Source organism: Natator depressus, chromosome 23, assembly GCF_965152275.1.
Source record: "Natator depressus isolate rNatDep1 chromosome 23, rNatDep2.hap1, whole genome shotgun sequence".
NCBI classification, from domain to species: Eukaryota; Metazoa; Chordata; order Testudines; family Cheloniidae; genus Natator; species Natator depressus.
In genome coordinates this window covers 22,220,332-22,242,528 of record NC_134256.1, presented here as the reverse complement: position 1 = coordinate 22,242,528, position 22,197 = coordinate 22,220,332, and the positions used below count along the sequence as shown (strand labels likewise).

Below are 22,197 nucleotides of genomic sequence, written 5' to 3'. Positions count from 1 at the left end.
GAAGGGTTAGGAGAAGAAGTGAGCAGCAGGGGAAGTGAGTGCTAGAAGGAAGACAAGAAGCAAGTGATGAAAGGAGTGGTAGAAGATGGGAGAGAAGTGAGCAGGAAAAGGAAGGAAGCAAGCGATAGAAGGAGAGGGATAAGGAAGAAGCGAGCGGGAGAAGGAAGGAAGCGAGCAATGGGAGAAGGGTGAGGAAGAAGCAAGCGGGAGAGGAGAGGAATGAGGAAGAAGCGAGTGATGGAGAAGGAAGCGAGCGATGAGAGGAGAGGGGTGAGGAAGAAGCGAGCGATGGGAGGAGAAGAATAAGGAGGAAGCGAGCAGGAGAAGGAAGCGAGCGAAGGAAGACATAAACCCCACGGGGAGAAGACTGGAGGGGCTCAGCTGCAGCTGAGGAACCTTGGGGTCCTGGCCTGTTCCCGTAATGGACCAGCCCGACTCATTAGCCGGGGGAGAGAACCCAGGAGTCCTGGCTCCCAGCCCCTGTAAATAAATCAAAGCAGCACTGTAAAAAACACAGGTTTATTCTGCTCCTGCCCCCCCCCCCAGGTCCCCCATCCAGCCCCCCCATGCCTCTTCAGCCCCCCCTCGGTTCATGTTGGTCTGGGGGTCAGGTCCAGGTACCTCACATTCCTCAGCATGGGGGGCCCTGGCAATGTGAACGAAGAGAGCGTTAGAGTCACTCGGAAGCCAGCCAGGACCTGGACGCCTGGGTTCACTTCCCGGTTGTGGGAGGGGAGTGGGGTCTAGTGGTTAGAGTGGATGGGGGGCTGGCAGGAGCCAGGACCCCTGGCTTCTCTCCCCAGCTCTGGGAGGGGAAGTGGGGGGACAGGTTCGCTGTAGGGGAGGGCGGGCAGGGCTGTTTCTGCTCCCCAAGGGCAGGAAGATTGGCGGGAGGCCTGTTCTATTCATAGCTTCCCTGGGAGGGGGCATGGGGCATGGGCCCTGGCGGGGGTGGGGGCAGGGAGGGAGACAGAACTGGGGAGAGAACCCAGGAGTCCTGGCTTCTAGTCCCCACCCCTCATTCTAATCACTGGACCCCACTCCCCTCCCGGAGCTGGGGAGAGAACCCAGGAGTCCTGGCTCCCATCCCCCTCACTCTAACCATTAGGTTACACTCCATTTTTGTGCCTCTGATACCATCCACCCTTGCACGTTTTTTGCACAAACCTCACGACCCACGTGCGCACATCTGAGCCTTTGCACGCTTGCCCCACAATGGATGAGGTCCGGTTGCCCCAACTGGCCCCCTCGCACGCTCCGAGGCCTGCACTGGGAGTGATCTGGGACTGCTGGCTGGAGCTGGAGCGGGCTCATTGCACGCTTGGCACACGCCGGCCTGAGCCCCCCTGCACCCGTCGCACGAGCAGCACGACTGACCGCTCCTCTGGGGGCCACAGACATGCTGCACAAAGGTGGCTGGGAGCCAGGGCTCCTGGGTTCTCTCCCCGGCTCTGGGAGGGAAATGGGGTCTAGTGGTTAGAGCGGGGGGGCTGGGAGCCAGGACGCCTGGGTTCCCTCCCCGGCTGTGGCCGCGTGGGCGGGAGGCGATCGCTATTTGCCTGCTGGGGCCGCGTCAGCCCCGTTCTGGCGCCCGCTGCCCTTCTGCGAGAGGCGGGTGGAGGCGCTGACGGCCGTGGCCGCCCCCTTGAAGCTCCTCTTGCGCTTGGTCACGTTCTGCTCGGGATGGAAGATGATGACGTAGACCTTGGGCACGTAGAGCATCCCCAGGGAAACTGAGGCACTGAGGCTCATGGACACAGTCAGCGTCAGCGTCTGGATGTAGATCTGCGGGGGGCAGAGAACGGGGCACTCAGGGTGGCTGGCGCAGGGCTCGTCCCCTCCAGCGGGGAGCGGGAGGGGGGCGCTGGGAGCCAGGATGCCTAGGTTCTCTCCCCAGCTCTGGAAAGGGTCTAGTGGTTGGGGGCGGGAGGGGGGCGCTGGGAGCCAGGACGCCTGGGTTCCTATCTCTTGATCCCTCTCTCCTTTCTTTCATACTTGACCCTTATTTTCTTCCCTTTCTCAAAGCCTCATCCATGGGCTCCTCTCCACACCCTCATCGTCCCGGACTCCTGGGTTCCCTCCCCTCTGCCTAAAATTCCAGTCCCTGGGCTCTTCCCTGCCTTTCCCCCGGACTCCTGGTTCCCCTCCCCTCTCAAAAACTATAACCCTTCATCCCCCCCACCCTTTCTCCCTGGACTCCTAGGTCCCGCCGCAAACTCCAGCCCCTGGGCTCCCCAGACTCCTGGGTCCCCTCCCCTCCCTCTCTCCTACTCCAGCCCCTGGGCTCCCTCCACTCTCCCGGACTCCTGGGTCCCCCTCCCTCTCTCCTACTCCGGCTCCCCAGCCTCCTGGGTCCTCCGGCCCGCGGACCTTCTCGGCGGACTGGGCGGTGCCGAAGAAGATGGGCACGAAGGCCAGCCAGACGATGCAGGTGGTGTACATGGTGAAGCCGATGGGCTTGGCCTCGTTGAAGGTCTCGGGCACGCCGCGGGCCTTGACGGCGTAGACGGTGCAGGTGACCATGAGCACCAGGCTGTAGCCCAGGCAGCAGATGAGCGACAGGTCGGACATGTCGCACTTGAGCACCCCCCGGGCCGCCTCGGGGTTGGGCACCCGCTGCTCCTCGTAGTCGATGACGCTGTGGGGCGGCAGGGCCCCCAGCCAGGCCAGCGCCCCCACCAGCTGCACGGCGCTCAGGCTGAAGGTGATGGCCAGCTGCGAGGTGGGGCTGATGAACCGGGGCGGCGTCACCGACTTCTTGCCCTGCTCGAAGATGCGGTAGATGCGGTTGGTCTTGGTGAGCAGGGCCGAGTAGCTGAGGGCCATGCCCAGCCCCAGGAAGAGGCGCCGGGCGGCGCACACCACCACGCCCGGCTCGGCGATCATCAGGAAGGTGATGGCGTAGATGAGGAAGATGCCGGTCAGCAGCACGTAACTCAGCTCCCGCCCCGAGGCCCGGACGATGGGCGTGTCATTGTGGCGCACGAAGGTGACCACCACGAAGGTGGTGCCCAGGATGCCGCCCATGGCCAGGCAGACGGGCAGCACGGCCCAGGGCGAGCTCCACTCCAGCTTGACGATGGGCGTGGGCCGGCAGGCCGTGCGGTTGGGGCTGGGGCGCATGTCGAAGGGGCAGGTCTCGCAGGTGAACTCGTCCAGCTGGTACTGGTACCCGTCGCAGAGCTCGCAGTGCCAGCAGCAGGGCACGCCCTTCACCATCTTCTTCCGCTCGCCCGGCCCGCAGGGCAGGCTGCAGACGGACGAGGGGATGTCCTGCTGGCCCCCGGACCACTGCATCTCCTCGATCTGCCAAGGGAGAGCGCGGGCAGGCAGCTGGCTCTGGGGTGGGGGGGCTGGGGAATGGCCAGACATGATGCCGCCCTGGATGGCTTGCCTGCTGCTGAGATGCAGCCACCTCTGGGGTGGGGCAGCTGGGGAACAGCTACACATAATGCTGCATAGGCATGCTATGCCCAGGACTGACACGCAGCCACCTCTGGGGTGGGGTAGTTGGGGAATAGCAGCACATAACGCTGCATAGAGACAGCTTGCCCTGGGCTGAGATGCAGCCAGTTCTGGGGGGGGTCAGCTGGGGAACAGCTGCACATAACATTGCCCTGGGACAAATCCCCCGCTGCTGAGATGCCACCCACTCTGGGGCAGGGCCGCAGAGGAATAGCCACGCACCACGCCACAGAAGGACGGCTTGCCCAGGGCTGAGATGCAGCCACCTCTGGGGCGGGGCAGCTGGGGAACACGTGCGCACGCACAGGGCCCCCTCGCACTCACGTTCAGGCGCAGGTATTCGGTCCATTGCCCGATGGCTTTGTACCCGGGCGCCGTGGTGTTGGTGAGCTGGTACTGGAAGATGTCGTAGCGCCCGGGGGCATCTCCGTTCTCGTTGAACATGACGGGGGTCCCGGCGCTGCCTGGGGGGTGTGAACAAGGGGGGGCTGGATGCAGCTCGGCCGGTACCCCTCACTCCGGACCTGCAACCCCCTGCTAGCCCAGCCCTGGGCTCCCCCCAGCCAGTGCCCCTCGCTCCCTCACCGTTGAAGCTGACCCCGCGGATGTAGTGCAGCAGGGTGCGCCCGTCGACGGGGTCCATGCGCTCGCAGAGCCCGGGGGCGCCGGGGCACAGGTCCAGGTGCATGCTGTGCAGGGCGTGGGCCATGGTGTAGACGGCGTCGATCACGAACTGCACCTTCCCCTCCTGCTCGTAGGTGGAGTCCCGCCCGATGCGCTCCTCGCCTGGGCACAGAGGGGCTCAGAGGGGCGGGGAATGGGGCCCGGGGACCGGCTCCTCACCTGGGCAGAGAGGGGCTCAGGGGGGTGTGGCCCGGGGCCCGGCTCCTCGCCTGGGCAGAGAGGGGCTCAGGGGGGTGGGGAACGGGGCCCAGTTCCTTGCCTGGGCAGAGAGGGGCTCAGGGGGGCAGGGAACGGGGCCTGGGGCCCGGCTCCTCGCCTGGGCACAGAGGGGCTCAGAGGGGGCGGGGAACGGGGCCCGGGGCCCGACTCCTCACCTGGGCAAAGAGGTGCTCAGGGGGAACGGGGCCCGGGGTCCGGCTCCTCGCCTGGGCAAAGGGGGTGGGGAAAAGGGCCCAGGGCCTGGCTCCTCGCCTGGGCAGAGACGGGCTCAGGGGGGCGGGGAATGGGGCATGGGGCCTGTCCCCTCTAGGGAGCACCGGCCCCAATCCCCATCTCATTCTCAGCGGGCAGACAGCTGAGATTTGGGGTGTCCGGGCATCATCCGCCCACCGTGGTGGGATCAGCCCCCAGCCCTCCAACCCCCTGGACTCCCCGAAGAGCCGGGGAATGAGCCCTGAGCGGGCTGATCACACCCCATGCAGGGGATTAGCTGGAGCGGGGGCACCAGGGGGCCAGTGTCTCCTTCCCCCCGGGGGGATTGCCACCCCCCCAACCTCGTCCATCCCTGAGAGATCAGCCTCCCAAGCCCAGCCCCCGGTACCGGTGCATTTCCGAGCGGCCTCCTCCGGCTGCGTCCCCGGGCGGGTGAGTTTACATTTGAAATCGTCCTCCCAGAACTCGGCGAACCAGATATTGCGGCGATTGTTCTCCAGGGAGCGCGAGGTGAAATACTGATCGAAGCCTGCGGTGGGGAGATGGGGGTCAGCAGGGGGCGCTGTGGGGCAGGGTGCTCAGTAGGGGGCGCTGTCCCCTGGCAGGCCGGGCCAGGCGCTGGGGGGCAGGGAGCAGGGCAGGGCGCTGGACATGGGGCGCTCTGCCCTGGCAGTCAGGGTCAGGCACTGGGGGGTGCCGTGCTGCGGGCAGCAGGGGGTCCGGTAGGGGGCTGGGGGGCACGGTGCTGTGGGGAGCGGGGGGGGGTGGGGGACGCAGTGGGGAGTGGGGGTTTGGTCGGGGACTGGGGGGCAGGGTGCTGCGGGGGATTTGGTGGGGGACCGGGGGATGTGGTGCTGCAGGGGTTTGGTGGGGGGCTGGAGGGGCACGGTGCTGCGGGGGGTTCAGTGGGGGACCGGGGGATGTGGTGCTGCAGGGGTTCGGTGGCGGTCTGGGGGGGCATGGTGTTGCGGGTGGTTCGGTGGCGGTCTGGGGGGACACGGTGCTGCGGGGGGTTCGGTGGGGGGCCCGGCGGGGGGGCTCCGTTACCGTCGATGGACGCCCGTTTGGGCAGAATGGTGACGGCTCCTTCGGCCACTTCCTCCTGCCGCAGGATGGGCGAGATCTTGGAGCCCCAGCTGTCCGAGCCGACCCACAGGAAGTGCCCCGTCAGGTTGGCGCGACGTGCGGCCTCCAGCACCCGCCTGCAGGGGGCGACAGCGAGCGGGTGAGTCCTGAATTCCCGGGGAGACGGGCCCGGGGGGAGCCCCAAACTCACTTGATGTCGTCCTCGTTGGCGAAGATGATGATCCCGCGGGCGTTGGGCGTCTCCATCAGCCGCTTGATCAGCTTGTCGAACTCGCCGGCCCTGGGCTCCCGCGGGATCTTCATGGACTGGGCGATGCAGACGCCGCCTGGGGGGGGCGACAGGGAGCCCCCGTCACGGGGAGCGGAGCCCCTCACTCCCGCCCCGCAGCCCCCGGCTAGCCCGGCCCTGCCCCCCCCAGCCCTGCCGGTGCCCCTCACTCCCGCCCCGCAGCCCCCTGCCAGCCCGGCCCTGGCCCCCCCAGCCCTGCCGGTGCCCCTCACTCCCGCCCCGCAGCCCCCTGCCAGCCCGGCCCTGCCCCCCCCAGCCCTGCCGGTGCCCCTCACTCCCGCCCCGCAGCCCCCTGCCAGCCCGGCCCTGGCCCCCCCAGCCCTGCCGGTGCCCCTCACTCCCGCCCCGCAGCCCCCTGCCAGCCCGGCCCTGGCCCCCCCAGCCCTGCCGGTGCCCCTCACTCCCGCCCCGCAGCCCCCTGCCAGCCCGGCCCTGGCCCCCCCAGCCCTGCCGGTGCCCCTCACTCCCGACCCGCAGCCCCCTGCCAGCCCGGCCCTGGCCCCCCCAGCCCTGCCGGTGCCCCTCACTCCCGCCCCGCAGCCCCCGGCCAGCCCAGCCCTGGGCCCCCCCCAGCCCTGCCGGTGCCCCTCACTCCCGCCCCGCAGCCCCCGGCTAGCCCGGCCCTGGCCCCCCCCAGCCCTGCCGGTGCCCCTCACTCCCGACCCGCAGCCCCCTGCCAGCCCGGCCCTGGCCCCCCCAGCCCTGCCGGTGCCCCTCACTCCCGACCCGCAGCCCCTCACCGGCCTCGCGGGAGATCTGGACGAAGGCCTCCACCCCACTTTCGCCGTAGTTGCCCTCGGAGGCCAGCGTGGAGACGTAGTTCCAGCCCAGCGCCTTCACCACGTCCAGCATGGCCTGGGCCTGGTAGGAGTCCGGCGGCACCACCCGGGAGAAGTAGTCATAGCGGTTGTTGTCGCTGAGCTCGGGGGCGGTGGAGGCGTAGCTGATCTGCGGGATCTGGGGGGCAGAAGGGCAGGAGACTGACAGGGGGTCACCTGGCCCCTGCTCAGACCCGGGGGCTGCCCAGAAAATCCCTGCACCCAGGAGCTTCCGGACTCATCAGCGGGGACCCGTTAGCCAGGGTGGAAGGAGACTAGTGGCAGAGCTGGGAGAGAACCCAGGCGTCCTGGCTCCCAGCCCCTACCCCCTCTACCCACTAGACCCCACTCCCCTCCCAGCGCCGGAGAGAGAACCCAGGAGTCCCAGCGCCAGAGCCGATGCCTCGCGGAGCTAAGCGGGGTTGAGAGAAATGAGAATGAGCCGGGGCGGGGGCCCTGTCGCCCCTGCTGGTGGGGCTGAGCCCTTCTCTGGGTGTGGGGCTAGGGCAGTCCCTCACTTCCCCCCACCCCATGTGCTGTGGGGTTGGGGAGAAGCCGGGGGGAGGCCCATTGCCTGGCCCTTGAACCCCTCAAAACTGCCCAGGGATTGGGAAGCCGGAGCTGCAAGGAATTGTGGGTAACAGTGGCCTAGTTTGGGGGGGACCCGCTTCTGTGGCTCTTGGATGTGTAACCTCCCCCCAGCACTGCCCCCCCCCACGGCATTGTTAGCCAGGCTGTTGATGAATTGGAGCACTGTAGGGCGGGGGGGATGGGACCAACAGCTGGAGGGAGGGAGAGAGAGAAACTGGCTAATACCGTGTGGGGCATCCCAGAGCCGGGGAGAACCCAGGAGTCCTGGCTCCCAGCCCCCCTGCTCTAACCACTAGACCCCACTCCCTTCCCAGAGCCGGGGAGACCCACTGCGACTGGGGTATATCTGGGGATATCAGTCTGATTTTATCCATCTCCCCATGTCTAGGAGACACCCCCCCAGGGACAGGGCCCGCCATCCATCCCCCCACTTTCAGGAGACCCCCCCCCCCGACTCCCCACCCCGGCCACTCACGGCGAAGAGCCGCAGGACGTTGGCCACCATGATGGAGACGGAGCTGGCGGAGGCGCCGACCACGGCCACGACCCGCTCGGGCCGGGTGAAGAGGGGGGGCCGGCCGTCGGCGCAGCGCACGTCCGACGTGTCCTTCTGGATCAGGGCCTGGACGAAGGTCAGCGACTGCTCCAGGGCGTAGGTGTCCCGGGAGCAGGTGTCCAGGATGCGGGCGCCCAGGGTGAGGTTGGGGAGCAGCTGGGGGTCGGCGTTGATCTGGTCCAGGGCGTAGAGCATGGCCTCCATGCGGTGGATCCCCTTCTCCTTCTTCACCTCACCGCACGGCACCCCGGCCGGGCCCCGGGCGTGCACCGGGAACAGCCCCCCCAGCGTCACGTCCCCCTCGATCCGGATGGAGAAGGGCTGCGTGCCCTGCTGGGCCCCTGCCCCCCAGCCCCACAGCAGCAGCAGGAGGGGGGGCCACAGCTGCCCCATGGTTGGGCTGGCCCCGAGCGCTTCACGGCCTGCAGCGGGAAGGAGGGTGGGGAAATGGGGCAAGCCGCTGTCTGGATGGGCCTGGGGGCCAGGAGCTGGTTCACTCGGGCACCGTCCCTGGGACACCTTGTTGGTCGGGTCCCCTGGCAGGTGGCCAGTGCTGACCCCGGTTGCTCCCAACCACTGGCCAGAGCGAGACCCTCCCCGCCGTGGCCCTGGAGAGATGGAGGCCATGAGGAGGGGCAGCTGGCCTGGCTTGGAGTGTAGCTATCGATCCTCATACCCACCCTACCATCCGTCCATCCATCCACCCACCCACCATCTGTCCCTCCGCCCCTCCATCCATCCATCCTTATACCAGCCATCCTTGTATCCCTCCCTCCCTTCCTCCTTCCATCCATCCATCCCGACACTCCATCCATCCATCCATCCATCCATCCATCCTCACACCCACCCTCAGTCCCTCCGCCCGTCCATCCATCCATCCATCCTGCCACCAGCCACCTGTGTATCCCTCCCTCCCTTCCTCCATCCATCCATCCCGACACCCCATCCCTCCTTCCCTCCCTCCCTTCCTCCATCCATCCATCCTCACACCCACCCTCAGTCCCTCCACCGTCCATCCATCCAACCTGCCACCAGCCGCCTGTGTACCCCTCCCTCCCTTCCTCCATCCATCCATCCATCCATTCACTCCCTTCAACCATCTTCACACCCACCATCCATCCATGCACCCCTGCATCCCTCCCCACTCACACGCCCGGCTAATGTGGGGTGAGTTTATCCCCATTTCACTCTCCCACTATCCATCCATTGATTGATCTGCCTACCCCCTTTGTTCTTTCCCACCCCTGCCCCCTGTGCCCGTTCCTTTTCCACAGCTCCTGCCCCCTCAAGGGTGGGGCTGGCTGGCCCCCCAGGGCTGGGGTGGAACAAAGGCCCTTTAGCCCCCCCAACCCCAGATGGGGTGTCTGCGAGGGAGGGGCTGAGCCAGGGGGTTCTGTGCCAGGGTTAAGTGAGCAGAGTGAGCTGGGGGGGATGCCTGGAGCTCCCATAATGCACTGGGAGGAACCAGACTCCTGCCTCCCCCATGCACCTGGGGAAGTCGGCACCTCCCCCACTCATAATACACCGTGTGAACCAGGATTGTGGCCCCGCAGATACTGAACCCCCAGACCCCTGACATCTCCCCCGGTTCAATCCCCTGAACCCCCAAATGTCTCCTCTGGATCGAGCCCCTGAGCCCCCCAACATCTCCCCCAGTTCTACCCCCTGAAGCCCCAAACGTCTCTCCTGGATTGAGCCCCTGAACCCCCCATGTCTCCCCAAATTGACCCCCTAAATCCCCCCCATGTTTCCCTCAGATAAAATCCGTGAGCCCCCAGACCCACAAATTCTTACCCAATCGACCCCCTGAACCACCAAACATCTGCCCCGGACCAAGCCCCTAAACCCCCGACCCCTGACATATCCCCCAGTCCTACTCCCCAAATATCTCCCCAGATCGACCCCCAACTCCCCCCGCCTCCCCATATCACCCCCATCTCCCCTGGATTGACCCCCCGACATCTCCCTCAGATCAACCTCACCGACCCCTCCCCGAACCAACCCCCAGCTCCCCCCACATCTTTCTTGGCTCAACTCCCCGACATCTCCCTCAATGGACCCTCCAATGTCTCTCCCAGATCGACCCCCGACGTCTCCCTAGAGCCCCACCCCTGACCCCCCGATTCCCCTTTCACAACTCACCTGCAGTTGCTCCCCCTGGATGCGGGCTTCCTGGACTCCTGGGTTCTCTCCCCAGCCCCCAGCTGCATTGCCAGCTGGCTCCGGTCAGTGGCACCCCCGTGGGAGACAGGTCGGGGTCCCCTGGCTGGGACCGGCTGAGCCCCGGCCGTGCCCCGGCCGTTCCCGTCTCCCAGCTGCGCTGGGAACAGCTGGGAGCTGCCAGGCAAGGGGGGGGTCGAGAGGGCTGGGGGGGGCAGGGCTACGGGCAGCGCATTCGTCCCTCCGCTGGCTGGCACCTTCCCTCCATCCCCAGCACCAGCCACTGCCAGCACTGCCCTGCCCTGCCCATCCCTCTGCCCTGCTCTGCCTGGCTCTGCCCATCCCCATCCTTCTGCCCTGCCCTGCCCGGCTCTGCGCCCCCTGCCCAGCTCTGCCCTGCCCATCCCCCTGCCTCTCCCTGCCCTGCCCTGCCTGGCTCTGCACCCCCCTTCCTGGCTCTGCCCTACCCTGCCCATCCCCTTGCCCTGCCCACCCCCCTCCCTTGCCCATCCCCCTGCCTCCCCCTGCCCTGCCCTGCCCATCCCAATCCCCATCCCTCTCCTCCCCCTTTCACCTTCTCTCTCTCTCTCTCCCTCCCCTTCTTTCCCATTTTACACCTCTCTCATCCCTCCTCTCTACCCCCCTTTTGCCAGGCCTCGGGGTGGGACCGACAGGAGATCTGGGGTTGAACAGACCTGACCTAACTTGAGACGCTGGACCCAGACCGCAGGGACCCCTGAGCCCCCCCAGGCTCCTGCCCTAGGGCTGGATGGGAGCCGGCACCCCCTAGAGGGGCCAGGCCCCGGGCCCCATTCCCCGCCCCCCTGAGCCAGCCAGTCTCCCCAGCCCAATGGGCCCATCCCCCAGGACCCTCGATTTATATGGGGTTGGGGTTGGGGATTGAATCCTGGGGGGCATTTGTCCTGCTAAGAACTGAGCCGAGCATGTACCACCTCATTTGACATGAAAATGGGGTCTAGTGGTTAGAGGGGGGGTGGGCTGGGAGCCAGGACTCCTGGGTTCTCTCCTTAAAATTGAAGATAAAACATCCCAGGGGCCTCCTGGCATTGCAGATCTTTGCTCTGACAGGCAAGGAGAGGAGCTGGGATCCCCCAGCTCTGTGCGGCCCCTGCCCCACCTCCCAGAGTCCCCCAGCTCTGGGGGTGTGTGTGTGGGGGTGTTTGCAGGGCAGCCGAGGAAGGAGGCGGGGGCTGGCTCTGATCCGGTCTGTGCTGCTCAGTGCCCCTGGCCCTGGGGGCTGTTCTGGGCTGGGAGGGGGAGTCTGGGAGGCTCCTTTCATAGAAGGAAAGAAAGAGAGAATCCCACTTTGCTAGAGGACTCCGAGCTCGCTCCATTTCCGAGCCATTGGTCTGGGGCAGGGGTGGGGGGGCTACCAGGCTGGGTGTGGGTCTGATGGGGGCGGGATATTGGACTGGCTGGGCCCATGGGCCTGATGTGTGGGGGTGGCTCCCGCCCCCCACCCCGCCCCCCTGCACACATCACTTCACAAACACCAGCTGTTGGGGACGGACACTCAGAGAGAGAGAAAGCAATTGCATTAATTCACCACTTAAAGCAGGGAGAGCCACGGCTCATCCGCCCCGGGGCCGCTGCCAGCCCCAGCCCCTAATCTGGGGAATCCATCAAACCGTCCTCCTGCACCCGCCCCCCAGCCTCTATCCATCCCCGTCCACCGCCTCTGTCTATCCCCGTCCTCCACCTCTGTCTATCCCTCCCCATCCACCCTATCCCTCTATCCATCCCCATCCACCGCCTCTATCCCTCCCCATCCACCGCCTCTGTCTATCCCTCCCCGTCCACCGCCTCTGTCTATCCCCATCCACCGCCTCTATCCCTCCCCATCCACCGCCTCTGTCTATCCCTCCCCATCCACCCTATCCCTCTATCCATCCCCATCCACCGCCTCTATCCATCCCCATCCCCCACCTCTGTCTATCCCTCCCCATCCACCCTATCCCTCTATCCATCCCCATCCACTGCCTCTATCCATCCCCATCCACCGCCTCTGTCTATCCATCCCCATCCACCGCCTCTATCTATCCCCGTCCCCCACCTCTGTCTATCCCTCCCCATCCACCCTATCCCTCTATCCATCCCCATCCACCGCCTCTGTCTATCCCCGTCCACCGCCTCTGTCTGTCCCTCCCCATCCACCACCTCTATCCATCCCTCCCCATGCACCCCCAGCGTCCAATCTAATCTAATCTAATCTAATCTAATCTAATCTATCTATCTCCCCACAACTCCCCTCTGTCAATTGATGAACATAAGAGCAGCCAGACTGGGTCAGCCCAAAGGTCCATCCAGCCCAGTGTCCTGTCCTCCAACAGAGGCCAGTGCCAGGTGCCCCAGAGGGAATGAACAGAACAGGGAATCACAAAGTGATCCATCCCCTGCGCCCATTCCCAGCTCCTGGCAAACAGAGGCTCGGGACCCCATCCCTGCCCAGCCTGGCTAGTAGCCATTGATGGACCTGTCCTCCAGGAACTTAGCTAGTGCTTTTTTGACCCCTGTGCTAGAGAGAGACGCGTGTAGGGGAACAGATGGATCTGGCCCCGCTGACCCCAGCGGAGCTACGGCCGAGTGACCCCAGTGAGGGTCTGGCCCCCATTAATTTACCCAGCACTCCAGTTTCCCTGCTGCTAACTCCACCCCGTGCATCCTTGTAGCCCCCTGCCCCTCCCCCCATCACCTCTCCCCTCCAACTCGCAATTAAATCATCCCTCTTAATTACAATAAGAGGCCGAGCATGGCGGAGGGACCCGGCTTTGGGCACAGGCCGGCCTCCGGCAGGGATTTGGCTGTATTAGCAGGGGAAGGAGACAGCTGCCCGGCTGTGCCACCCGAGGGGGTCCGGATTAGGGGAGAGAGACAGGAATTAGGAGCAAGAATAGAATGGAAATGATCCCCCCCCCATCCTAATCACGGGCCTAATTCCAACAGCCATTAGTCCTTATTAAACAGGATCGGCTGCTAAACCCCCGAGACATTTATATCTGCCCTCCGGATCGCTGTTCTGCCGGCTGTCCCGCGTCATGCGCACCACCCCGGGATCCATCTCCCTATCCAGCCCCACACAGCCCTGCCTGTCTGTCTGTCTATCCCCATCCACCCCCTCTATCTACCTATCTATCTATCTATCCCATACACAACCATCTGTCTTTCTCTCTCTCTCCATACACCCTCCTCTCGCTCTCTGTTGCCAGGCTGCATGGGCCCCTGGGTCCAGTCCGGGGCCTGGGGGAGGGGAACTGGGCTTGCTGGGCCCCTGGGTCTGATCCGGGGCTGCAGGCAGGGGGTGGATGATGCTCCGTGGGCCCATCGGGCCATAGGAGTGGACGGACCACGGAGGCCCGGCCCCACTCCCCCAGCCCATCATCCCTTGCCGAGGGGAAGGCTGCTGGCGGCTCAGCACCCCAAGTCATTCCCAGCCTCGGGGGACCCCCGGCCGGTTCAGTCTCATCCTTCACTTCGCTATCTCACCCCTGGCCCTCCATGATGGCTTTTAGGCCAGCCCAGCCCAGCCCAATCGTCTCTGCAGATCCACTGGCTGGTAGGACCCTCTCCCTCCGCAGGTGTCTCTGCGCCAGGCCGGAGCAGCCGTGTGCCCCCACCCAGATAATCTCCTCCATCTCCTGCCAGGATGGCCCAGGGGATTATGGCCCTGTGCAGGCTGAAGGAGAAATCCCACTAAGCGTAATCCCGTTGCTCTTCCCCAGCCCGAGCTAGCCGGCCTCCTTCCCAGCTTGCTGCCCTCGCTCCCCGGCAGAGCAAGAGGGAAACTAAGGGCAGGCAGGGAGGCAATGAACCCGAGAATCATGACTCCCAGCCCGCCCCCCTCGCCCCCCGGCCCTGCTCCAACCACTAGTTCCCACTCCCCTCCCAGAGCCAGGGAAAGAACCCAGGAGTCCTGGCTCCCAGCCCCGCCCCCCCACTCCAACCACTACACCTCACTCCCCTCCCAGAGCCGGAGATAGAACCCAGGAGTCTTGGCTCCTTGCCTGATATATTGAGCTAGGATACGCCCCCCCCCCCCCCGGGTTCATGTAGCCATGGCCCTGGCCAGTCCCTTCCCTGGGCAGGATGGGCGATGCCAGCGGTGCCAGGGCACCATCTACTGGTGAAAGCTGCAAACTGCTGCTCTGTGCTCCCTCTGGAGATGGGTGGTGAGTGCCATTCATCTGGGACCCCCAGCGCTGGCCCACCTTCTCCAACTGGGTCCCGCGAGCTTGGGACCCCCCCCCCCCCCCGCCCGTCCGGGGGACCTCCTCCCAGCCAGCCCCAAAGCTCTCGCCTCTCTTGGACTAGCTCAGTGCTGCTGTCCCAGCCTGGGTCAGCCGGGAGACACGAAATCCGCCACTTCCCCAGGAAGTTTGTTCCCATCCCCAGGCCCGGGTCACCCACCGAGATTATTAGCGTTAGGCCCAAAGCTGACCGCGAAGAGCTACAAGGGGATCGCCTCAACCAGCCACACGACGGTGGGTGAAATTCAAGGTTCAGAAGAGCAACGTCAAAATAATTCGAGGGGGTCAAAATTAGTCGCTGCCACCACTCGCGAACACGATCCTGGCCTCCCTGTGGACCGAGTCTTGGAGAAAGTCAGCCCTACGCGCGGCCAGAACCGGCTCTGGAACCAGCAGGAAAGAGATTGGAAATACGACAGAAAATATAACGTCGCTGTATGAATCCGTGGGCCGGCCGCATCTTGGGACTGTGTCCGGTTCTGGTCGCGCCGTCTCAGAGAGGGCCCAGCGGAAGCGGAAAAGGCTCAGAGAAGGGCAGCAAAGGTGACGGAGGGGCCGGCTTCCAAACAAGAAGAGACTAAAACGATCAGGGCTGTTTAGCTTCGAAAAGCAATGAGTCGGGGGAAAAGGAGAGAGGTGTAGACGGGTGTGGAAAAAGCAAATAGAGAATTCTTCACACAATGCACAATTAACCAGTGGAACTCACTGCCGGGGGATGTTGCGATGGCCAGAAGGATAACGGGGTTCAAAAAGGAACTGGAGAAGTTCCTGGAGGATAAATCCATCCATGCCTGTCAGCCAAGATGCTCAAGGAAGCCACTCCATGCCCTGGATGACCTTAAATCTGACAGCCAGAAGCCAGGTGTGGAAGACGAGGGGGGATCGCTCCAGGAGTGCCCTGTTCTGTACGCTCCCCTTGAAGCTCTGGCACGAGCCGCTGTCGGGGACAGGAAACTGGGCTAGATGGATCATGATGTGACTCACCACGGCCCCTCTTAGGTTCTTAAGGCCTTGTTTGCAACTGGAAATTGTCTGGATTTATCTCCCAGGCACTGGATCCCGCTCTGACTTTCTCCTCTAGATTAAAGAAAGACTAGTTGGCACCTCAGATTTCCCCCCTCCCCGCGAAGGTGCTTACATGCCGCTATCCACCCACGTTGCGATCTCCCAAATGAAGCAGGCCGCGCTCCTTCAATCTCCCCCACTCAGGCGTCTTCTCCAGCCCTGGGGCCATTTCTGTGACTCTTCTCAGCATCCTCTCCAGGTCCTTTGGAAAAGGGGGAGAGTCCTGGCGTCTGGCCACGGGGTGGATGAGGCAGATGTCGACTGGCCAGCCATCCGCCACATGGCTGTACAGGGTCTTGGACCGCGGGAGAAAGAGGGTCTTGGACCACCGGTGTTGATTTTCAACACATCTTGGAGCCCAAACATCTGGGGAAGGCCCAGAAGACAGCTAATGTTTGGCCAATGTTTAAAAGGGGTGAATGGGACGACCCAGGTAATGACAGGCTGGTTCTCTGGACACTGGGCAAGATAACGGAATGGCCGGCGCGGGGCTTGGTTAATAAAGAATGAAAGGAGGGTGATGTAATTAATGCCAATTAACATGGAAAGACTGGTAGAGGGACTGTCTCCGGCTGTGTCTGGACAGCGCCCGGCACGACGGGGCCCTGATCCGAGCTGGGGCAGCGACTGGCTCTGGCTCTGTCTGGGCAGCGCCCGGGACGACGGAGCCCTGATCCGAGCTGGGGCAGCGACTGGCTCTGTCTCTGTCTGGGCAGCGCCCAGCACGACGGGGCCCTGATCCGAGCTGGGGCAGCGACTGGCTCTGGCTCTGTCTGGGCAGCGCCCGGGACGACGGAGCCCTGATCCGAGCTGGGGCAGCGACTGGCTCTGGCTCTGTCTGGGCAGCGCCCGGGACGACGGGGCCCTGATCCGAGCTGGGGCAGCGACTGGCTCTGGCTCTGTCTGGGCAGCGCCCGGGACGACGGAGCCCTGATCCGAGCTGGGGCAGCGACTGGCTCTGGCTCTGTCTGGGCAGCGCCCAGCACGACGAGGCCCTGATCCAAGCTGGGGCAGCGACTGGCTCTGGCTCTGTCTGGGCAGCGCCCAGCACGACGGGGCCCTGATCCGAGCTGGGGCAGCGACTGTCTCTGGCTGTGTCTGGGCAGCGCCCGGGACGACGGAGCCCTGATCCGAGCTGGGGCAGCGACTGGCTCTGGCTGTGTCTGGGCAGCGCCCGGCACGACGGGGCCCTGATCCGAGCTGGGGCAGCGATTGGCTCTGTCTCTGTCTGGGCAGCGCCCGGCATGACGGGGCCCTGATCCGAGCTGGGGCAGCGACTGGCTCTGGCTCTGTCTGGGCAGCGCCTGGGACGACGGAGCCCTGATCCGAGCTGGGGCAGCGATTGGCTCTGTCTCTGTCTGGGCAGCGCCCGGCATGACGGGGCCCTGATCCGAGCTGGGGCAGCGACTGTCTCTGGCTGTGTCTGGGCAGCGCCCGGGACGACGGGGCCCTGATCCGAGCTGGGGCAGCGACTGGCTCTGGCTCTGTCTGGGCAGCGCCCGGGACGACTGGGCCCTGATCCGAGCTGGGGCAGCGACTGGCTCTGGCTCTGTCTGGGCAGCGCCCGGCACGACGGGGCCCTGATCCGAGCTGGGGCAGCGACTGGCTCTGGCTCTCTCTGGGCAGCGCCCGGCACGACGGGGCCCTGATCCGAGCTGGGGCAGCGACTGGCTCTGGCTCTGTCTGGGCAGCGCCCGGGACGACGGAGCCCTGATCCGAGCTGGGGCAGCGACTGTCTCTGGCTGTGTCTGGGCAGCGCCCGGGACGACGGGGCCCTGATCCGAGCTGGGGCAGCGACTGGCTCTGGCTCTGTCTTGGCAGCGCCCGGCACGACGGAGCCCTGATCCGAGCTGGGGCAGCGACTGTCTCTGGCTGTGTCTGGGCAGCGCCCGGCACGACGGGGCCCTGATCCGAGCTGGGGCAGCGACTGTCTCTGGCTGTGTCTGGGCAGCGCCCGGCACAACGGGGCCCTGATCCGAGCTGGGGCAGCGACTGGCTCTGGCTCTGTCTGGGCAGCGCCCGGGACGACGGAGCCCTGATCCGAGCTGGGGCAGCGACTGTCTCTGGCTCTGTCTGGGCAGCGCCCGGGACGACGGGGCCCTGATCCGAGCTGGGGCAGCGACTGTCTCTGGCTGTGTCTGGGCAGCGCCCGGGACGACGGAGCCCTGATCCGAGCTGGGGCAGCGACTGGCTCTGGCTGTGTCTGGGCAGCGCCCGGCACGACGGGGCCCTGATCCGAGCTGGGGCAGCGACTGGCTCTGGCTCTGTCTGGGCAGCGCCTGGGACGACGGGGCCCTGATCCGAGCTGGGGCAGCGACTGGCTCTGGCTCTGTCTGGGCAGCGCCCGGCATGACGGGGCCCTGATCCGAGCTGGGGCAGCGACTGGCTCTGGCTCTGTCTGGGCAGCGCCTGGGACGACGGGGCCCTGATCCGAGCTGGGGCAGCGACTGGCTCTGGCTGTGTCTGGGCAGCGCTTGGGACGACGGAGCCCTGATCCGAGCTGGGGCAGCGACTGGCTCTGGCTCTGTCTGGGCAGCGCCCGGCATGACGGGGCCCTGATCCGAGCTGGGGCAGTGACTGGCTCTGGCTCTGTCTGGGCAGCGCTTGGGACGACGGAGCCCTGATCCGAGCTGGGGCAGCGACTGGCTCTGTCTGTGTCTGGGCAGCGCCCGGCATGACGGGGCCCTGATCCGAGCTGGGGCAGCGACTGGCTCTGTCTCTGTCTGGGCAGCGCCCGGCATGACGGGGCCCTGATCCGAGCTGGGGCAGCGACTGGCTCTGGCTCTGTCTGGGCAGCGCCCGGCACGACGGAGCCCTGATCCGAGCTGGGGCAGCGACTGTCTCTGGCTCTGTCTGGGCAGCGCCCGGCATTACGGAGCCCTGATCCGAGCTGGGGCAGCGACTGTCTCTGGCTGTGTGTCTGGGCAGCGCCCGGCACAACGGGGCCCTGATCCGAGCTGGGGCAGCGACTGTCTCTGGCTCTGTCTGGCAGCGCCCGGCACAACGGGGCCCTGATCCGAGCTGGGGCAGCGACTGTCTCTGGCTGTGTGTCTGGGCAGCGCCCGGCACAACGGGGCCCTGATCCCAGCTGGGGCAGCGACTGGCTCTGGCTGTGTCTGGCAGCGCCCGGCACAACGGGGCCCTGATCCGAGCTGGGGCAGTGACTGTCTCTGGCTGTGTCTGGGCAGCACCAATCTCAGCTGGGGCAGGGACTGTCTCCCCCAGATCAGGTCAGCAGGGAGTTGGGGGGCGCCTGCTGTCACCTCCTCAGTTCCTGCCACACACATTCAGTCTCGCCTCTTCTCCAGCCGCTGCGCCCCCCGAGGGCTGACCTGCCTTGGTCTAATTCGAGGGCGAACCCTCCCATCCCTGATTCATCCCCCTCCCTGCGGCTCGCCGCACCCCCATTTCCATTCCCCACTCGTCCAGCTTCCCCGGCCAGCCGCTGGATCAGGGCCTGCACCTAAGAACCTCAAAGATCTGGTGCCCCCTGTGGCCGAGTCCCTCACACTCTGTATCCTCCCACCGCCCTAGGAGGCAGGGCGAGGCTGTGACGCTTCCCCCCTCTCCCTCGCCTTGGGCAGATGGGGAAACTGAGGCAGGGAGTGGCCAGTGGTCAGGGCGCACTAGTGCCAGGGGAGGGCTGCGTTCACAGTACCCTGGCCCCGACCCCCTCGGTTATTCCATCAGCCCGCCATTTCGTCCCCTCCAACCACGCCCCTTGCATTGCTGGCTCCGCCCCCACTTCCTCCTGGACGTTCTGACCCCGCCCCGGCTCCGCCCCGCTTCCCCCGGGACGTTCTGACCCCGCCCCTTTCCCGCCCTGTCTCCTCCCCCATTTCCTCCTGAACGTTCTGACCACGCCCCCTCTGCTTTTGGTTTCCGGGTCGGTCGCCCCACGCACGGCCCCCGGGCCGTAAAGTGAGGCCAGCGGGGAGCGAGTGAGTGAGATGGGGCGGCTCGGGGGGCAGAGCTGGGGTCACGTGGTGGGGGTTGGGGGGGAACAGAAGCCGGCGGTGGGGGGAGGGGAAATATAGGAGCACGTGGGTCTGGGGGGGAGGGAGAGGTAGGTTGGGGGGATGTTGGGGGTAGCGGGTGGGGGTCACATGGGAGATGGGGAGGCTGGGGGGAGGGAGCGATGTGTAGGGCGGAGGGGGACGTCTGGGGGGGTTAGATCAGGTGAGGGGGGTCCTGTGGGATCTGGAGGGGGGGCCAGGGGGATGCGGGAGAAGGTGGGTGAGGAGGAAGGGGGAGTGGATGGGGGCAGAGCTGGGCGTGCTGGACTATGTGGGGCGGGGGGAGGACAGCAGAGTCCATGGGGACTGGGAGGGTCTGTAGGCTGGGCCATGGGGGCGGGGACATGTAGGGGGGGAAATATGGGGGGTATGTAGGGCTGGAGGAGTGGGGAGATATGGAGACAGGGAGATATGGGGGTTGGTGGGGAAATGTGGGGGGTGGGACATATGGGGGGGCTGTGGAGCTGGGCAACGGGGGGTGACTGGGGGGGCGGCACGGAGGTTGGGGCGGCCTGAGGCTGGATCTAACCACTCCCTGTTGGCAGGGGGCAGTGCCCGGGATGCTGGAAGAGCCGCAGGAGATGCCAGGGGCCCGGCTTGGGGCAGAGGAGGAAGGAAGCCCCCCGGGGGCCGGGCAGGGGGCGGGCGAGGAGGGGAGCCCCCCACCTGGCGCCCTCGACCCCCCCCAGGGGAAGAAGATCGTGCCAGGCATCGTGTACCTAGGGCACATCCCGCCCCGCTTCCGGCCCCGGCACGTCCGAAACCTGCTCAGCGTCCATGGGGAGGTCGGGCGCATCTTCCTCCAGCCCGAGGGTGAGTCCACGGAGTGTGTGGGGGAGAAGTGGGGGGCTGAGCGGGGCAGGGGGGCTGGCGGAGGCTGTGATGGAGGGGTGTGGGGGGGATGTCGGTTACACAGAAATGCCCCGACCCTTTGTAGTCACTAAACCTCCCTTGGTGGTTTTCACCCAATATTTGGGACACGAACCCAGGCGTCCTGGCAAAAGCCCCTTTTCAGCGGGAATCGCTGGCTCCGGTTGCGCGTCGGACTCCCCTTCACTTCCTGGCTGAAAATATATCGCGGCGTTATGTGCGGCTGTTCCCCAACCGCCCTGCCCCAGAGGTGGCTGCATCGCAGCGCCGGGCGGGCCTGCGGCTGGAAGGGGCTTGAGGGGGGTCTGGCGGGGGCTGATCTCTCCGTCCCCCCAGAGCGGTTCGTCCGGCGGAGGAAGAAGAAAGCTGGCGCCAAGGCCAAGAACTACACGGAGGGCTGGGTGGAGTTCAGGGACAAGCGCGTGGCGAAGCTCGTGGCCGCCAGTCTGCACAACACGCCCATGGGCACCCGCCGGCGCAGCCGCTTCCACTACGACCTCTGGAACATCAAGGTACCGGCTCTGGGAGGGGAGTGGGGTCTGGTGGTTAGAGCGGGGGGGGCTGGGAGCCAGGACTCCTGGGTTCTCTCCTCGGCTCTGGGAGGAGAGTGGGGTCTAGTGGTTGGAGCAGGGGGGGGCTGGGAGCCAGGACTCCTGGGTTCTCTCCTCAGCTCTGGGAGGAGAGTGGGGTCTAGTGGTTGGAGCGGGGGGGCTGGGAGCCAGGACTCCTGAGTTCTCTCCCCGGCTCTGGGTGGGGAGCGGGGTCCGGCCGGTCAGAGGCAGTGAGGCGTCCGTCTGTCCGTCCGTCCCCGCAGTACCTGCACCGGTTCAAGTGGCCGCACCTGAGCGAGCGGCTGGCCTACGAGCGGCAGGTCCGGCAGCAGCGCCTGCGGGCCGAGATCTCCCAGGCCAAGCGCGAGACCAGCTTCTACCTGCGCAGCGTGGAGACCAGCCAGCGCTTCGCCCGCCGGGCCGCCACCGCCCCCGCCGGCGGGGAGGAGAAGAGCTGGGGCTTCGTCCAGCGCCCCACGGAGGAGGAGATCCAGAGGCGCAAGGCGGGCGCGGGCGGGTGCCGGCTCCGTGGGCAGCTGGCCAAGGCCCGGGAGATCCAGCTGAAATCCCAGACCAGCCGCTCCTTGCTGGCCAAAATCTTCAACACCACGGACGCTGCCTCGGGGGAGGCACCGGGGGGGCCGGATCTGTAGTGAGAACCCCAGGCGCCGGGGGGCGCCGTGCTACAGGGAGTGGGGCAGGGGGCGGGGCCAGGGGTGCTCTCCCCTGGCAGTCAGGGCCAGGCACTAGGGGGTGCTGTGCTGTGGAGAATGGGGCAGGGGAGCTTCTGGGTTCTCTCCCGGCTCTGGGAGGGGAGTGGAGTCCAGTGGGGTTGAGTGGGAGTTGCTGGGAGCCAGGACTCCTGGGTCCTATGCCTGGCTCTGGGAGGGGAGTGGGGGCTAGTGGTTAGAGCAGGGGGGGCCTGGGAGCCAGGACTCCTGACAGTTCCCACCCAGCATGGCACATACGCCCCAGCCTGTGCCAAGTTGGGGTTTTGGGGGAGCTGGCCGGGGCTCTAGCTTCCTGGCCTGGGGATACCAGTGGGGGGTGGGGTCGTGTTGACAAGGGGGGTGGGGGTGCACTGGGGTGAATCCGAACCCAAGTGGGCAGCGGGATTCAACGGGGGGGTATGTGATCGGGGGAGAACAGAGATTAATTTAAACCTTGGGGTGCTGCAGGTTGGGTGCCCCATCTGATCACCCCCCAGCCCGCTTCCTCCTGCCCCTCGGCTCTGGGGCAACAGGAGTTTGCCCCCCAGCAGTGGCTCGTTCCTTAGCGCTGGTGGCAGGGCTCTGAAGACCAAGTTGTTGCCTCGATGGACCCCCAGCGTCTCGACTCAGCACCATCCC

The 22,197-nt window shown here is 65.9% G+C and overlaps 2 protein-coding genes across 3 annotated transcripts; one reads left to right on the top strand and one right to left on the bottom strand.

The window, feature by feature from the left end:
• Positions 1 to 581: 581 nt before the first annotated feature.
• On the bottom strand, positions 582 to 8,329 carry LOC141976633 (metabotropic glutamate receptor 6-like). Of its 2 annotated transcripts, XM_074937711.1 has the most exons (10): positions 7,841 to 8,329; positions 6,697 to 6,913; positions 5,858 to 5,993; positions 5,629 to 5,783; positions 4,970 to 5,110; positions 4,051 to 4,251; positions 3,790 to 3,929; positions 2,371 to 3,306; positions 1,560 to 1,785; positions 582 to 646 (listed from the first exon to the last, which is right to left on the bottom strand). In XM_074937711.1, exons 1-10 carry the CDS (start codon positions 8,312 to 8,314, stop codon positions 591 to 593), a joined length of 2,682 nt encoding a protein of 893 aa, XP_074793812.1. In that variant the 5' UTR covers positions 8,315 to 8,329; the 3' UTR covers positions 582 to 590. The 2 variants fall into 2 exon arrangements, with proteins under 2 accessions (XP_074793812.1, XP_074793811.1); XM_074937710.1 differs by lacking the exon at positions 7,841 to 8,329 and having other exon boundaries at positions 589 to 736; positions 1,545 to 1,785; positions 6,697 to 7,085.
• A 10,915-nt stretch (positions 8,330 to 19,244) lies between these two features.
• Positions 19,245 to 21,516, top strand: ABT1 (activator of basal transcription 1). Its single transcript, XM_074937723.1, has 4 exons — positions 19,245 to 19,352; positions 19,973 to 20,240; positions 20,634 to 20,809; positions 21,112 to 21,516. Exons 2-4 carry the CDS (start codon positions 19,988 to 19,990, stop codon positions 21,499 to 21,501), a joined length of 819 nt encoding a protein of 272 aa, XP_074793824.1. The 5' UTR covers positions 19,245 to 19,352; positions 19,973 to 19,987; the 3' UTR covers positions 21,502 to 21,516.
• The last annotated feature ends 681 nt before the right edge of the window (positions 21,517 to 22,197 follow it).